Source organism: Colossoma macropomum, unplaced genomic scaffold, assembly GCF_904425465.1.
Source record: "Colossoma macropomum unplaced genomic scaffold, Colossoma_macropomum, whole genome shotgun sequence".
Lineage (NCBI taxonomy): Eukaryota > Metazoa > Chordata > Actinopteri > Characiformes > Serrasalmidae > Colossoma > Colossoma macropomum.
This window is the reverse complement of record NW_023495303.1, coordinates 506,863-525,062: the sequence shown is the minus strand read 5'-3', so window position 1 is coordinate 525,062 and position 18,200 is coordinate 506,863. Positions and strand designations below refer to the sequence as shown.

Below are 18,200 nucleotides of genomic sequence, written 5' to 3'. Positions count from 1 at the left end.
AATTGTCCAGAATGTCTTGGTGCTGAAGCTTTAAGATTTCCATTCACTAGAACTAAGGGTTCTAGATCAACCCCTGAAAAACAGCCCCATATCATCATCCCTCCTCCACCAAACTCTACAGCTGGCACAGTGCAGTCAGGCAGGTAATGTTCTCCTGGCATTTGCCAAACCCAGACTCGTCCATCAGACTGACAGATAGAGAAGCTGATTCATCACTCCAGAGAACACGTTTCCACTGCTCCAGAGTCCAGCGTGCTTTACACCCGTCCATCCGACACTTGGCATTGAGCATTTTGATCTTAGGCTTGTGTGCAGCTCAGCCATGGAAACCCATCTCATGAAGCTCCTAACACGCAGTTCTTTTGCTGATGTTGCCTCCAGAGGCAGTTTGGAACTCTGTAGTGAGTGATTCAACAGGGGATAGACACTTTGCACTTCAGCACAGGACTGAATAAACTCCCTGACCTCCTAGCAGAGATGCGTAATGGCTGCATTCAACGGCTGAATTGAATTGCCCCCTTGTTGTCCAAACTCTTATGGCATTCTAATTGTTAGCCCAGTACCTTTTTCCACCTGGTTCATGAACTGTGAACATCTATGTTCAGTAGTACATTAGAAATCAACTGTACAACACAAAAATGTGAAGTAGAACTGACCATCATATAGGAACAAAAACAGCTGCCCCCTGCAGGTCAAAGCTGGTATAACATGCTAAAGGTTAGCCAATACAATGTTTTTCACATGTTACAGGTTTTAATGGCTGAAAATGGCTCTAGTGATATTTATCTGTTGTTTTTGTTAAACAAAAAGCTGGATTTTTGTTTAGGACACTTTAATTTGTTAATTTGTTTTATTTGTCAATCCAAATCAAATAATAAACGAGAGCTGCTCCTCACCGACGGTTATCTCGGCGCTCTGTAGAGCTGATCTATAGTGCGTTAGGCGGAGCTGTCCGTCAGCGAGCAGCAGCAGCAGTCTCTCTGACCGCTGCAGGCCGCTCCACAGCAGCAGCCCGTCTCTGTTCCACGTCCGAAAGTGAAACCCTGCCGACCACCCGCCGGACACACCCTCGCCCTCCGCCCCCTCGGCCGCAGGGTCCCCAGGGTCCGCCGGGAGCTGCAGGAAGCTGCCGCTGGAGCTCAGGAAGGTGGCCGACACCGCTGTGGGCTCCGAACAGGAGAAGGTCACATTGCCCTAAAAACAGCACACAGCAGGAAGTGATGTAAGAGGATTTCCCACCAGATGCCACTCATTAGACCCCCACCACAGGAGGTCAATGTAGGGGCTTGAACAGAGAAGTCTGGCATCACTGTTCTGATTAATGTAAAACCAGATACATAAAATGACTAATATGATGCTAAAGTGTCCAACAGTTTGTAGAAAGCTGTAAAAAATTAAAAACCTTTTATGATGAATGGATGGTTCAAACTTAAAGATCTTCTTCAAGGGTTCTTTAGTAAAGAAATTGGTTCTATATAGAACGATGAACGCTCAAAGAAGCCTTTGTGTGACTAAATGTTTCTTCAGATTGATGGAGAATGTGTTTAATATGATTCTATACAGAATCTTTTTGAAAATAGTTCTATAAAATACCAAAATGGGTTCTTCTATTGTCACAGGCTTGACATTGTAACAACAGCAGAACCCTTTTTAGTGCTATATAGAACCCTTTTCAAAAAAGGACCTATGTAGAACCGTCTATAACACATTCTCTATCAATGAATCAGTCCCAGGTGGTTCCTAAGGTGTTGCTAAGCAATTGATATGGAATCCCAGGGAGCTGCTAAGGTGTTGCTAGGCAATTCATATGGTGTCCCAGGTGGTTGCTAAGGTGTTGCTAAGCAATTGATATGGTGTTCCAGGTGGTTGCTAAGGTGTTGTTAGGCAACTGATATGGTGTCCCAGGTGGTTGCTAAGGTGTTGCTAGGCAATTCATATGGTGTCCCAGATGGTTGCTAAGGTGTTGCTAAGCAATTGATATGGTGTTCCAGGTGGTTGCTAAGGTGTTGTTAGGTAACTGATATGGTGTCCCAGGTGGTTGCTAAGGTGTTGCTAGGCAACTGATATGGTGTCCCTGGTGGTTGCTACATATATACACATATCAACATTCTGCCTTTCGTTCAAGTGGGGGAAGAAATTGTATTTCAACACACAATGCAAAACTGTAGGCAGCTGTATGGAATCTGGTCCTATTCTGGCTAGCATGCCTGACATCTGCCCAGCAGTCAACCAACACTCATGTAGTCATAACCGGCCCAGAACTGTCTGCTAATGGGATTCGATCAAGCCCACTGTTCCTGTATAGGTTCTAGCTCATGTGTGCAAACGGTACAGATCCAAATGTCTTTATGGTTGCAAAAATATACATTAAATGAGGAGAATCTAATTATTTGACTGGTATTATATATGCTCATGTAAACTAGCATGATAATAATGACACATCACAACTGCTGAGGACTGCATCTAAGACCTCGTGCTACCTTGGTATGTGTAGTTTTAATCCCTATCCGGGAAACTGACCCTGTCTTTGGGTTTTGGCTCCTATAAAGGTACATGATTTCTGGATCTGGATCCGGCCTTGCTCTGTGAAAATGGCTGCTGTGAAAAGCATCACAAAAAAGCAGCTGAAAGTTTAAAAGCAAAAGCTGTTCTAGAGAAAAAAATCCTCCGCTTCCTTTGCTTGTTTGTTCACACAGACAGTCCTTCCCACACACTTGCACCCAAACAAACACATTTTTTCTGTGTCTCGCTGACAGCTTTTCAGCGGTGGGCTCCAGGGAGGCCGGAGCAAAGTCAAATGTCAGGGCCTGGGTGACTGCGGGTCTCCACGGCAACAGGGGAGACTTCTGGACTGTCAAATAGCACTGGTGCGTGCAGTGGAAAGTTCAATGATGCAACTTCCTGTGCGCTTTCAGACAGCCGGCCGCCACCGACTCCACCCAGCTGGCCATCACGGCTCCGAGCATAGCAGCAATACCGAAACGGATACTGAAACAACCAATATGAGCTATTTTTGATTTAAAGCCCTTGATGTGGCCATCGAAAAGTGCCATGGTCAAACTGCTTCAACAAACACGCTCTTTTGCGGCTTAATTACTGGTGGGGGGGCAGTTGCACTGGGGTCTATGGCACAGTGAGGCCAGAGGTGACTGGCCCCCTGAAATCTTTATTGTGCCCCTCGGAAACTGACATAATTGTGCACCCGTGACTCACAAACACATCTAATTTCTAACCAACATACCTCACCAGGGATCTTCCCTCAACACCACACAGACACAACTGAAGTCCCTCTTACTCAGAACACGGCTAATCCAAGGTGATCACTTTCAAATTGATCTTTCACAAACTGCAACATCACACAGTCATAAGTCTAAACATTCTGAAATTCGTTAAAGATCAAAATGACTCAGTTCACACAGTTTGATACATTTATGTGTACACTCCTCAAAAAAGAACATGCTTCAAGGGTTCTTTAATGAAGCAAATGGTTCTATTTAGAACCAAGAACACTCAAAGAACCCTTTGTTGCATCCTGAAATGGTTCGTCGGATTGATGGAAAATATGCATAAATGTGCTATAGATGATTCTATATATAGACTTTTTGAAAAGTAGTTTGATACAGCATCCATAGGGTTCTTCTGTTGTTACAAACTTGACACCATAACAATAGAAGAACCCTTTTGGGTGCCTTATAGAACCATTTTCAAGAAGGTTCTATGTAGAACCATCTACAGCACATTTTACATCTGTCTGAAGAATGCTTTCAGGATGCAAAGAACCTTTCAATCATGCAAAGGGTTCTTTAAGACAGATCAGACTGTAGCAGTTCTAATTAATTAGCTAACTTAGATCAGACTGTAACAGTTCTAAACAACTAGCTAGCAGATCAGACTGGAATAGTTCTAAAGAACTAGATAATGCAGATCAGACTGTAACAGTTCTAAATAAGTAGCTAACACAGATCAGACTGCGATAGTTCTGAACAACTAGGTAACAGATCAGACTGTAACAGTTCTAAACAAGTAGCTAACACAGATCAGACTGTAACAGTTCTAAATAACTAATTAATGCAGATCAGACTGGAACAGATTTAAACAACTAACACAAACCAGGCTGTAACACTTACTACACAACTAGCTAACAGATCAGACTGTAACAGTTCTAAATAACTAGCTAATAGATCAGACTGTAACAGTTCTAAATAACGAGCTAACAGATCAGACTGTAACATTTCTAAATAACTAGCTAACACAGATCAGACTGTAACAGTTCTAAATAATGAGCTAACAGATCAGACTGTAACAGTTGTAAATAACGAGCTAACAGATCAGACTGTAACAGTTCTAAATAACGAGGTAACAGATCAGACTGTAAAATTTCTAAATAACTAGCTAACAGATCAGACTGCAACAGTTCTAAATAACTAGCTAACAGATCAGACTGTAACAGTTCTAAATAACTAGCTAACACAGATCAGACTGTAACAGTTCTAAACAACTAGCTAACAGTTCAGACTGTAACAGTTCTAAATAACTAGCTAACACAGATCAGACTGTAACAGTTCTAAATAACTAGCTAACACAGATCGGACTGTAACAGTTCTAAATAACTAGCTAACACAGATCGGACTGTAACAGTTCTAAATAACTAGCTAACACAGATCAGACTGTAACAGTTCTAAATAACTAGCTAACAGATCAGACTGTAACAGTTCTAAATAACTAGCTAACAGATCAGACTGTAACAGTTCTAAATAACTAGCTAACACAGATCAGACTGTAACAGTTCTAAATAACTAGCTAACAGATCAGACTGTAATGGTTCTAAATAACTAGCTAACAGATCAGACTGCAACAGTTCTAAATAACTAGCTAACAGATCAGACTGTAACAGTTCTAAATAACTAGCTAACACAGATCAGACTGTAACAGTTCTAAACAACTAGCTAACAGATCAGACTGTAACAGTTCTAAATAACTAGCTAACAGTTCAGACTGTAACAGTTCTAAATAAGTAGCTAACACAGATCAGACTGCGATAGTTCTGAACAACTAGGTAACAGATCAGACTGTAACAGTTCTAAACAAGTAGCTAACACAGATCAGACTGTAACAGTTCTAAATAACTAATTAATGCAGATCAGACTGGAACAGATTTAAACAACTAACACAAACCAGGCTGTAACACTTACTACACAACTAGCTAACAGATCAGACTGTAACAGTTCTAAATAACTAGCTAATAGATCAGACTGTAACAGTTCTAAATAACGAGCTAACAGATCAGACTGTAACATTTCTAAATAACTAGCTAACACAGATCAGACTGTAACAGTTCTAAATAATGAGCTAACAGATCAGACTGTAACAGTTGTAAATAACAAGCTAACAGATCAGACTGTAACAGTTCTAAATAACGAGGTAACAGATCAGACTGTAAAATTTCTAAATAACTAGCTAACAGATCAGACTGCAACAGTTCTAAATAACTAGCTAACAGATCAGACCGTAACAGTTCTAAATAACTAGCTAACACAGATCAGACTGTAACAGTTCTAAACAACTAGCTAACAGATCAGACTGTAACAGTTATAAATAACTAGCTAACAGTTCAGACTGTAACAGTTCTAAATAACTAGCTAACACAGATCAGACTGTAACAGTTCTAAATAACTAGCTAACACAGATCAGACTGTAACAGTTCTAAATAACTAGCTAACACAGATCAGACTGTAACAGTTCTAAATAACTAGCTAACAGATCAGACTGTAACAGTTCTAAATAACTAGCTAACACAGATCAGACTGTAACAGTTCTAAATAACTAGCTAACAGATCAGACTGTAACAGTTCTAAATAACTAGCTAACACAGATCAGACTGTAACAGTTCTAAACAACTAGCTAACAGATCAGACTGTAACAGTTCTAAATAACTAGCTAACAGTTCAGACTGTAACAGTTCTAAATAACTAGCTAACACAGATCGGACTGTAACAGTTCTAAATAACTAGCTAACACAGATCAGACTGTAACAGTTCTAAATAACTAGCTAACAGATCAGACTGTAACAGTTCTAAATAACTAGCTAACAGATCAGACTGTAACAGTTCTAAATAACTAGCTAATACAGATCTTTTCTTTAGAAACCCATATTTGCAAATGAGATGCGTGAGTGTAAAGAAGCTTTTTAAATTTCAAATCTCCACATAATGTAAAGGTTCTAGAAGGAAACCTTACAATGCTATAGAACCTTTACACGCTCTTTAGATGCCCTTCAAGCTTTGAGCCGGGAGGAGATCTTTTTTTCTTTTCTTTTTCCAATTCCTTAAAGAAATCCCAGCAAGAAAACCCCACACTGATACCATATCCAGGGAGGAAAGAGTCCCAGCCCCTCTCTCTGATACGGCTGAGGGAGGAGGGCTCTTTATAATCTCTCAGTCGTGAAATATTTCCCCATTATCTGATCTTCACCGTCCCTGCCTTAGTCATTCTCTCAGGCCGCAGTCCCCCGCTATGATCACTGGCTCAGACGGAGACACCACGCCTCGCCGCCTCACACTAATTGGGCACCAAAGGCCCCCGAAGGCCCCATCCATTAGCCACAGAGGCGCAAACGCTCTGTAATTGAGAGAGAAGAAGAAAAACATGGGAAAATTGCACATTTCTGTCATTAAAATCCGCAGGAAGTCCCGTTGGAACCCCCTGCCTGGATGACGGAAACGTCCACCATGCGGAGGCACCATCACTGACGGGTCTAAATATGTGCGGCCATGATCAGAGACAGGTTCCTGAGCGTGATGGAGCACGGAGTCCGATCAACATGCATCCTAAAACGACATTTTCTATTTTTCCAGACATCCCTCACGCGTGAATACAGCAGTGGAGGTAAAATGGCTGTAATGATTCTCCCATAATGCATCGTCATACCAGGCTATAATCAAATGTTTCACAGATGCCAATAATTCATTCATTGTATGAATGTTATTTTTAAAAAATTCATATAGTCAACTTCCTCTCAGGCAACATACACAGACACCGGTCAGGCATAACATTCTGACCACCTCCTTGTTTCTACGCTCATTGTCCATTTTATCAGCTCCACTTACTATATAGGTGCACTTTGTAGTTCTACAGTTACAGACTGTAGTCCATCTGTTTCTCTGATACTTTGTTAGCCCTCCGCTGGAGTTTTTAAACACTGTGTCCACTCACTGTCCATTCAATTAGACACTCCTACCTTGTCAGTCCACCTTGTAGATGTAAAGTCAGAGACGATAGCTCATCTGCTGCTGCACAGTTTGTGTTGGTCATCCTCTAGTCCTTCATCAGTGGTCACAGGACGCTGCCCACAGGACGCTGTTGGCTGTATATTTTTGGTTGGTGGACTATTCTCAGTCCAGCAGTGACACTGAGGTGTTTAAGAACTCCAGCAGCACTGCTGTGTCTGATCCACTCAGACCAGTGCAACACACAATAACACACCACCACCACGTCAGTGTTACTGCAGTGCTGAGAATCATCCACCACCCAAATAGTACCTGCTCTGTGAGGGTCCATGGGGGTCCTGACCATTGAAGAACAGGGTAACAAAGTATCAGAGAAACAGATGGACTACAGTCTGTAACTGTAGAACTACAAAGTGCACCTATATAGTAAGTAGAGCTGATAAAATGGACAATGAGCGTAGAAACAAGGAGGTGGTCAGAATGTTACGCCTGATCAGTGTACATGCTGTACCTGGTGTCATAAAACATCGCCGCTGGTTGGAAAGATTTCATGCAATTAGTAGCAGCCATGGTGAAGGTGAAGGAGCTTCCTGAAGTTCTCAGGAACACTGGGCCTCATTCGCCAATATCCAATATCGTTCTAAGTTTGTTCTTAAATCTGTTGTTGAGAAAGGTCCTCAGAAAAAGTCTCCGTCAGATTCATGACGTGTTCTTAAAGCGCAGAACGGTTCTCTCCTTTGTGCTCTTGAGTGTGTGTAGATTCTGTTCTTACCCCCAAAAATGTACCCAAACAGAAAAGTAAGGGTGGTTCAATAATATGCTATTGGAAAATTCATGGAAGTTCAAACACAGGCGTGCCATGCAAGATGTTAGGCAAATATAAATCTATCATCCATCTAAATCATCTATCTCTCCAAGCAACCAACACCCCTCCCAATACTGTGACTCCACATGGGGAATGGACTGCTCACTGGACTTAATCGAGGCATAGCTGATCCTTCAGTTCAGCTCCTACTTTGCCGGACTGCATGTTGGGCTGGTTGGCTTTAAAAAGCCTCAGTTTAGTTTATTTCTATATCCTGATGTTAGTCTCCATCTCGCCACACTGTTATGTGTAAATGCACAAGATCATGACTGCAATACTAATAGAAGAGGCTAATTGGACTAAATCAGTCCTCTTCAGGGACCACAAGACAGTCCAGATCTTATGACCAGAGTAATGTAGTCCGGGGGTTCCTGAGGACCACCGGTCCAAACAACCATGAAATTAACTATGCCATACGAATCTATGATAATCGAGGTGGCATCTTTTAGAACAGGAAAAAATGAGGGGCAAACGAGATGGCAATCGGTTGTATATAAGCTGATTTGCATATTACTCAACATATAGCAGTTGGATTGAAATCTGACTAACTGGAGATTCCAACTACGATTTGACTACTAGGTCTAAATGCGTGTGGTTAAAATCAAATCAGGTCACAGTCCAGATACTATTTGCAGGAAATGATCAGTTGCAATTCCCTTAATGATTAACTCGTAGTTGGCATATTTAAATTTGGCAATTAAAAAAACAGGCAACAGAAAGAATGGAAGTGGAACAAAAACAAAGGCCATGTTGAGACTGCAGGCAAATCAGATTTCTCAAATCAGATCTTTTGAGACGACCGTCCGCACTGTTATTTGCAAGTGATCACATCGGATTTATGTGTCCAGGCATCACCTGCCTATCTGCATGGGCTGCCGTGGTAACGACGTAGGTGTCAGTAACTACGTAGCTACGCTGGTGACGTAGATCTCAAATGTGATGCAGGAGAGATGGAGGTGCATCATCTCGCCCTCCAAACTCTTCAGAATTATCTGGCATAAACATGAATATTTGGTGCTCCTCTTGAATCCCAGCACTTCCGTCACTCTGGATTTGGCATCATCATCATTTGTCATGTTGCGAGTGACGCATAAGACACTTTGAAATCTGATTTAAGTGTCCAGGCTGAGACGCATCTGTTCAATTCTGATTGGAATTGAATTTCAAACCACCTCCAAATGTGGTTTGGATTTGCAAAAAAAACCAGATTTTATTTGGACTTTTGCTGTCCAGGCTATCAAAAATCAATCTGGATACAATCTGGATATTCCGGACATCAAATTTGGGAAAATTGAACAGCCAGTAAAGCTTGTGTATCCGTAACATGGATTAACACTAGTTTTAAAGATGATGGTGAAGAACAATATTTATTTCCTCATTTACAAAGCAGCCACACTACAGAGTACGAGGAGACTTTGGCCAGAAAAGTCCTGGCAGAAACATTCAGCCACCAGCAGCAGCAATGCTACGAGATAATTAAGCCTATTAGCCGTTTACAAAAGTAACACAGTATGCACCAAACTAGTGGCACTTCTTTATTATTCACTGTATTATGATTATTTGTTGACTGTATGAATGCCTCGGTGGTGTTTCCCTTTCCTCTCAATTATCATCACATACATCAAGGTATTCCAGCATTTATCCCAATCTTTTTTTTTCCATGTCATCCAGCTCTACGGAAGTGCGCAATCACCGAGCTTTTGTGAACAGAGTAATTAGGCATATCTCTGCAGGAGCTCAGCAACCACTGCACTGATCAATATTCAGCCACACAGCTCACTGTAAAGCACCCTACGGTTCACATCTAATCCCAGATGGGCCAGAAGTGCAGGAGGAAACGCTGCAGAACAGCTTCAGAACATGTACGACTGTATGTTTGTTCTGTATCCAGGCTCTAAATGTAGGTATTGGGATATAAACTGAGTCTGTTCTACAGTTTCTCATTAGGCTGAATGAATAACCGACTCTAAATGTAGGTATTGTGATATAAACAGAGTCTGTTCTACGGTTTCTCATTAGGCTGAATGAATAACCGACTCTAAATGTAGGTATTGTGATATAAACTGAGTCTGTTCTACAGTTTCTCATTAGGCTGAATGAATAACCGACTCTAAATGTAGGTATTGTGATATAAACCGAGTCTGTTCTACTGTTTCTCATTAGGCTGAATGAATAACCGACTCTAAATGTAGGTATTGTGATATAAACCGAGTCTGTTCTACAGTTTCTCATTAGGCTGAATGAATAACCGACTCTAAATGTAGGTATTGTGATATAAACTGAGTCTGTTCTACTGTTTCTCATTAGGCTGAATGAATAACCGACTCTAAATGTAGGTATTGTGATATAAACTCTGAAATTGCCTTTATTACAAGTGACTGGATAGAAGGAGTTGATTTGTCACAGTGTTGCTGATGCGTATACTTTGTGGCTAACGCTCTTTGTCCAGCTCCTTGAGTAACCTGGCAGTGTAATCCAGTTTTTGGCTGGTGGCTAAAGCTCAGTGCCAAACCTCATACGCCTCAGAGAAAACACATGTAGTCTTCTGCCTTACTCCCAGACTGGAGTGCCAAACAGAGAGAGACTTACAAGCGCTGGGAATTGGAGACACTAAATTTGGTGAAAAGAAAACACTAAGTACAAGTAAGTACAAACAGTGCCAATCATGCTGATGTTAGTCCATTTAGCTGAATGTCAGGGATGTTTCAGTCATGTTTCAAATGAAAGTGAAAACACAGCAGACCCTCGAAGTAGTCCACTTTGTTTTCGAAGTAGGGACATAAATGAGAGGCAGGTCTTTTGGTGTCAGCATTAGCCTAGCATGGACACCAGAACGCTTCTCTTTCCTCTGGTAGCACCTGAAAAGTAGCCTAACTCGATCAGCTGCATCATATGATGCAAAAGTCTTGAAACAATCCATGGAGCAGCTGGTACTGAGGCGTGAACGATGTTTTAATGTTTTCCAAATTCCAGCAGCGTCTGAAGGTCGGAGGGGCGAGTGTACAGGACGCACACATGAGACAAACAGCTTGAGAAACTGGACAAGTTGGCTGTTTATTCAAAATTTCTATTCCGCCTTAAATGTTGCAGCAGTTACATTAAGTTGCCGGTACAGGTGTCAGAATGCGACTGCTGTTCAATTTAAGGTGGAACGGAAAATTCTAACAAAAAGTTGGTGAATATGAAGTCAACTTCAGCCTTGTAGAACAAAAAGAAATAGAAAGCAATGTATATATATATATATATAGGTCAGTACAGTAACAGGTCAGTAACATGATTGGGTATAAAAGAGCATCTCAGAGAGGCGGAGTCTTTCAGAAGTAAAGATGAGGAGGGGTTCAGCACTCTGTGAAAAACTGCACGATCAAATAGTGCAACAATTCAAGAATAACGCTTCTCAACATAAAAAAGCAAAGAACTTCTGCTTTTCATCATCTATGGTACATAATAACATTAAAAGATTCAGAGAATCTGGAGAAATCTCTGTATGTAAGGGACAAGACCAAAAACCAATATTGGCTGGTCAAGATCTTCAGGCCTTCAGGCAGCACTGCATTAAAAACAGACATGATTCTGTAGTGGAAATCACTGCATGGGCTCAGAAACACTTCTGAAAACCACTGTCTGTGAAAACAGTTTGTCGCTTCATCCACAAATGCTGGTTAAAACACTAAAACGCAAAGAAGAGACCAAATATAAACAGGATCCAGAAATGCTGCCACCTTCTCTGGGGCTGAGCTCATTTAGGTTGGGCTGAGGCAAAGTGTCTGGTGGTCTGACAAATTGAAATTTGAAATTCTTTTTGGAAACCAGTTTCAAAGTCAGCATCCATGATGTGTCCCAACTTTTTGGGAAATGGGGTTGTATATATATATATAAACTCAGGGCGACACGGTGGCGTAGTGGGTAGCGCTGTCGCCTCACAGCAAAAAGGGCCTGGGTTCGATTCCCGGCCAGGCGACCAGGGTCATTTCTGTGTGGAGTTTGCCTGTTCTCCCCGTGTCTGCGTGGGTTTCCTCCGGGTACTCCGGTTCCCCCCCACAGTCCAAAAACATGCAGTCAGGCTGATTGGACATGCTGAATTGCCCCTAGGTGTTAGTGTGTGTGTGTGAATGTGTATGTCTGTCTGTCTGCCCTGCGATGGACTGGCAACCTGTCCAGGGTGTATCCTGCCTTCCGCCCAATGACGGCTGGGATAGGCTCCAGCGACCCAGAAGGATAAGCGGTTTAGATGATGTATGTATATATAAATTCTTTGCTTGAATCACCTAAAGAGAATTATTCTGAATGAAAACTTCTCAATTAAAGAAATATTCTATGTTTTAGATGTGAAGCACCCAATGGAAATCATTTACTCACTCATTCACGTTGAGCAGGCTGAAGATTCTCCACAAGGAGGCACTATTAGCACTCAGATAGCTTTGGCTGTTTCATTAGAATGGTGCTTCACGTCATAGACACTGTGTGTCCATGTTATTTTTGTATTTTACTTGGTGGTTTTATGTACTAAAAACAGTCAGAAATCATTTTTACACATTCTAAAGAGAAGGTCATACGTAAATGTGTTTATGGCAACATCATGGACATGAAGAATTCAAACGGGCCCCATTTGGACTTTCGGGTGACCGGTATGTTTTGAAACCTTAGCACATATACATACTACTTCAGTCTATTATATTATAGAAGGGCATTTTAGCAATGCTGTAAGTGTAGCATATAGAACACTCACCACACTGTAGATTTGGGGTTTCTTGCGCTTGGCCAGGTCAATGATGTTGACCCCGTTGTAGTACAGGTTCTCCATACATCCGTGGAAGTTTTTCCGCAGAAACGTTCCTGGTTTTCCAGGCAAAGGGATTCCTCCAAAGCTGAGCTTTGTGAAACCAAGAAGGCAAAGAGCTGGAAGTTATTTTACAGTTTGTTTTATGTATGTGTGTGAATCATATTAACATTATAGAGTGCTTTTTAAATCAAACAATAGAAGCCATATCGCCCCCTACACTTCCTGTAGTGTATTACAGTCTGTCAGAGTGACTGAGTGGATCATATGAACATTATAGAGCATCATAGCTGCCGAATTGTAATGCTGAGAAACACACTCACCTCATAATCGACCTCCAGTGAGTCCCCCAGTCCTCCTGTCCGAATGTGCCTGGTCAGTCTGTCCACTGTAAAGTTAATCTGTTTGTTAAAGCGCTCGATCAGGACAGAGTGCCAGTGCTGGTCATCCAGCAGACTGCCCAGAGACACGGACACATGACCACTACTCGGGTGCATTTTAGCATCATCTACAGCCAGAGAGAGAGAGAGAGAGAGAGAGAGAGAGAGAGAGAGCATATTGATAACTTTAGGAAGAGAGTAATTTTCAATCCATGTTTTCATTTTTCATTTCTTTTTTCTCTTTCTTTCTTTCTTTACTTCCTTTAATCTTCCTTTCCTTACTTATCTTCTTTTCTCTGTCTTTCTTTTTCCATTTTCCATCTTTTTTCTTTCTTATTTCTCTTTTATCGCTCAGTCTGATTTAATAGGACTGACCTCTACAGGACGCTGTGTGTGTGTGTGTGTCCGTTCTCTCATTTACAGCCCATAATAATCCCCTCAGGGGTTCTGATTAGACTCTTGCTTGTGTGTATCACTCATTATCTTCTCTAAGAGCAAAAATAAACCGAGTACTCGAGTCAAAATAAGGAGAAAAGTGTTCTTTCTTTCTTTTTCACCACTTTTCCTCACTACACTTTACTGCCACTGAAGACAGACTTTCCAGAGACTGCATTTGTACTGAATACAGTTTAATAAGACCCACCTGACTGAACGTACGTTCTTCCTAATCTTGCATCTTATAAGACAATCAGACCTCACAACCCCCATAGCTGTTCAACTGGGCTCAGATCTGGTGACTGTGAAGGTCATAGCATATCATTTACATCATCTTCCAACTCATCAACCCATTACAATGTATTGGAACCCTTGTGTCCTGCAGATAGGGGGCACTGAGACCACTGCCATCAGGATAGGAATGTTTCATCATGGGATAAAGGTGATCAGTCAGAGCTTAGTGTCCAGCAAAATGCCCCTATAGCATAACAGAGCCACAGGACCCCCTCATTGCAGGCATCAAGCATTCAGGCCTGTGCTGTTCACTTGGTGTACGCTGCACATGCACTCTCCCACTTGAGTTTTACACCACTGACCTCTCAGATGGTCATTGGTGTTTGTAATTGGTCCTATGTATTGCAGCCCCGCTATAATCTCCCAAGATATGGACGGACTGTTCTTGCTGACAGTCTGATCACATCCTGCGTTGACGTTCTGTGTCACCATGGGAACAGCTGCTCTTACATATCACACTAAAGCACGAGCCTCAGCTTACTGAACGTGCACTTTCAACCCTGACTACTGATGTCTTTCCCACAGATCTAAATGCAGAGGTCACTTTAGACTCGACTGCTAAGCAGCTCTTGCCATGCGTGCCCCAATAATGAACCCTCTTTCACAGTCGCTTAGATCTTCTCCTCCTGCTGTTGACCCAGAATCGAGGTCAGTTCACTCTAAGGGTGTTTTCACAGTACAGTTTTTTTCCAGACTTGCTCTGCAAGTTTGGTATCTTTGGTCAAACATGAAAGCTGTTTGCGAGCTCGGGAGAGGTCCAGAGAACCAATCTCTGGTCTTCTTGAAATCAGTGGTCTGGGGTTCGCTTCCAGCCAACTCTGGTGGGGTCTGCTGCACACGTGGAAGCTCACCAGCGACACATGAGGTCGCATGATTGGTTCATTTTGTAATGTAACGGCTTTGAGTTATCACATCACTTCTCTTCTCAAGTTTCATGATGGTGGGATGTTCTTCACCAGTTGAGTGTTTGTATCCAAGGAAAGTAATGAAAGGCACCAGGTTCCCGAGTGGTGCATCCGGCCCTATCACCCGGAGATTGTGAGTTCGATCCCTGGTGATTCTACAGCCATCCGTGGCCAAGAGTCCAAGAGAGCGCAATTGGCCTCACTCTCTGGGGGGGTAGGATGGGAAAGATCTGCTGATTTCTTCTGAGCACATTTGGCTGTCCAGCAATGTTGCATGTGCAGCAGTTTGGAATGCGGTGACTGGTTTCACAGGTCTCGGAGGAAGCCTGTGCAGAGCCTTCGCCCTCTTAATGCTGGTGGTGTTGTGTGTTTAGGGAGTCCTAACTTTGGGTGGAATTGGATATGAGAAAATTGGGGAAAAAGTACCAAAAAAAGCAAATGGAGGAAGCTAGCGCCTACTGTTTTGCAAACCTGTACTCAGAAAAGTGACTTAAGGAATTGCACAGTTTGGTTGGAGCTCTTCTGTGTGACAGCAAACCAGTGACAAAGAGTCCCTCCCACCAAACAAGCCCAGAATCGGTCCTGGGTGTGCACGTAAGTGTGAAAACACCCTAAACTTGCTACTGAGAATGGTGGCTTGTTAAATGATTAATTGTATCATTTCTGAAAGCATCTGCACTCGTGTCATATCTCCACTCTTTCCTTCAATCAAGCTGTTCTGTCTATATTATGACTACAAAAAACACCTGTAGTCTGAATTCCTCCACAATGAAAATCTTATTTTCTAACCCAAACGCAGCTTTATTCAGAGTGATACTCACCCAGGTTGATGTGTAGAGCCAGGCTGCCCCGGTGTAGCTCCAGCGTGATATAATCCCCCCGCTGACCCTCACCGTGGACCAGAACCCCTTCCGCCCGCTGACTCTTAAACTGCAGAGAGATGACATCCTTCACCGTGCTCATAGACTTCTGATTAAACCGGTACAGCAGAGAACTCCGGCCGTCAAAATCCGCCACGTCCGACTCTGAAAGAAAACACCACCATCACAAAGTTTCAACAGTGTTTCCTCTGAAATGAAGGGTATTAATAGTGAGTTTGTCTCCCTTTACACCGGTAACAGCCTCTACTCTTCTGGGAAGGCTTTACAATAGATGTTGGAACATTGCTGTGAGGATTTGATTGAGCAGTAGTGAGGTCAGGTACTGATGTTGGATGGTCAGTTCTGGACCACTCCGACTCATCCCTAAGGTATTGGATGGAGCTCCGTCACTCCAGAGAACACAGTTCCACTGATCCACAGCCCAATGCTGGGGGGCTTTATACCCCTTTAGCCCACACTGGACATTGGGCATGGTGACCTTAGACTGTTCCAGAGTATCCCATTCTATTGGTCAGTGCTTTTCTATAGATGCTATACAAGCAATGGGTGGACTAAAGCAGCTGAATTCACTCATCAGAAAGAGTGTCTGGATACTCCTGGACATGCAGTACAGTGTTTATTATGAGGTTTATATTGTAGATGTATTTTAAAGAGAATAAATATGAATGCATCATATAGCAGAGCTTCAATGGATGATGTGGGTGTGGTTCACTCATGGTCAACTATGGAGACAAGTCACTAGAACCCTACAGATATTATTTGTTAAACAGTAAAATATTGTTTTATGTTGTTATCAACAGTTTCCATCGATTTGCCCTTGAAAGTGGGCACAACAGCTAACCTATCATTGCAGTCTGCTGTGTAGGCTAACTGGGCAAGGTACACTGTTGCACATTTCAATGGCCAATCAAAATAAATCAGCATAAAGAGTCCACTAGTGCTAGCTAGTGAACGTTTAACGTTCCCCAGTACACACAGTCCATATATGTGAACTGAGCTGCTAAATTAACCTGTTTTGAATTCACTGTTTTTCTGATGTCACACAAAACCAACACATTTCCATATATCCACCTATTAAGCCTAGAGCAGTTAAGCTCTGCCCATTTATGTTGAAGATGGACATGCTGAGATGCACGGGAGAGCGGCATGCACGCTCATTCACCCTACTGCTCAGATCAGAACGAGCTCATTACTGTTTCGCTAGTAATAATAAACTGATGTGGCTTATATTCCTATTTGTGTGTTTCATAGTTCGAACAGTTTATTGCACAAACAATAAGAATAATATTAAACAGATTAAATATTATAAATACACGCTCTACTTTTTAGGTTTCTACTGAAAGCAGAAAAATATGAGACATATGAAGGGCGACCTTTAGGGCAGGGGTCACCCGGCGCTCAGCCTGTGTCTGTCCGTCTCTGTCAGTCAGAGAGAGACAGAGTCCCGGTCAGAGAGCGAGAGACATAGACTAACGCAGTCTGACTCGCACGACCCTGCACCAATCTGTGTGCTTAATACAGAGATAGAGAGAGAGAGAGAGAGAGAGAGAGAGAGAGAGAGAATAAAAGATTGAGATTGAGAGAGCATGAGAAAGATTGAGAGAGAGAGACAGAGAAAGAAAAAGAGAGCAAGAGAGAGAGAGAGAATGAGAAAGCGACAGATCAAGAAAGAGACAGAAAGAGAGAGACAGAGAATGAGGGAGAGATTGAAGTTGAGAGACAGAGATAGATGGAGAGAGAGAGAGAGAGAGAGAGAATGAAAGATTCAGAGAGAGAATGAGAAAGATACAGAGAGAGAGAGAGAAAGAGGCAGACAGAGGGAGACAGAGAGAATGAGAAAGAGATGGAGAGCATCAGAGAGAGTAAGAGGAAGAGAGAGATACAGACAAGAGAGAGAGGGACAGAGAGAGAGAGAGTCGTTGGCTATAAAGGACTGCTGGAGTGTGGAGGGGATTGTTGGTAAGAGTGTGTGAAGGGGACGGGGGCTACAGAGGACATTGTGTGTGTGTGTGTGTGTGTGTGTGTGCGTGTGTGTGCGTGTGTGTGTGTGTGTGTGTGTGTGTGTGTGTGTGCGTGTGTGTGTGTGTGTGTGTGTGTGTGTGTGTGTGTGTGTGTGCTATCTGTAGAGCCATTAGATGATGACCTGCACCTGTATTCATGTTACAAAAATAGACAGCTAAGCACAGCGTCCACTCTGCAGCAGAAAAACAAGACCATCCTGCTTTCAGATGGTGTAAAAAATAAAACCACATATAAAAAATAAAATAATATATCTCGAACGCTTTTGTGGTGAGATTTTTATTACCAAAACCTCCAAAATTCTTCAGAAATCTCATTTAGGGACCATTCACACTTTTCCCATTTTGTCAAATGTAGCACATTTAATCAGTCCAGCAGGAACAGGACTACAGCAGGAGAGGACAATAGCAGGAAC

At 42.4% G+C, this 18,200-nt stretch overlaps 1 protein-coding gene across 1 annotated transcript in view; it reads right to left on the bottom strand.

The window, feature by feature from the left end:
* Positions 1–18,200, bottom strand: part of cntnap5b (contactin associated protein family member 5b) — a 97,385-nt gene that overhangs the window by 58,442 nt on the left and 20,743 nt on the right. Inside the window, 4 exon segments of the mRNA XM_036562045.1 lie at positions 897–1,194; positions 12,821–12,964; positions 13,195–13,379; positions 15,707–15,910. Coding sequence (XP_036417938.1) covers positions 897–1,194; positions 12,821–12,964; positions 13,195–13,379; positions 15,707–15,910 — 831 coding nt within the window.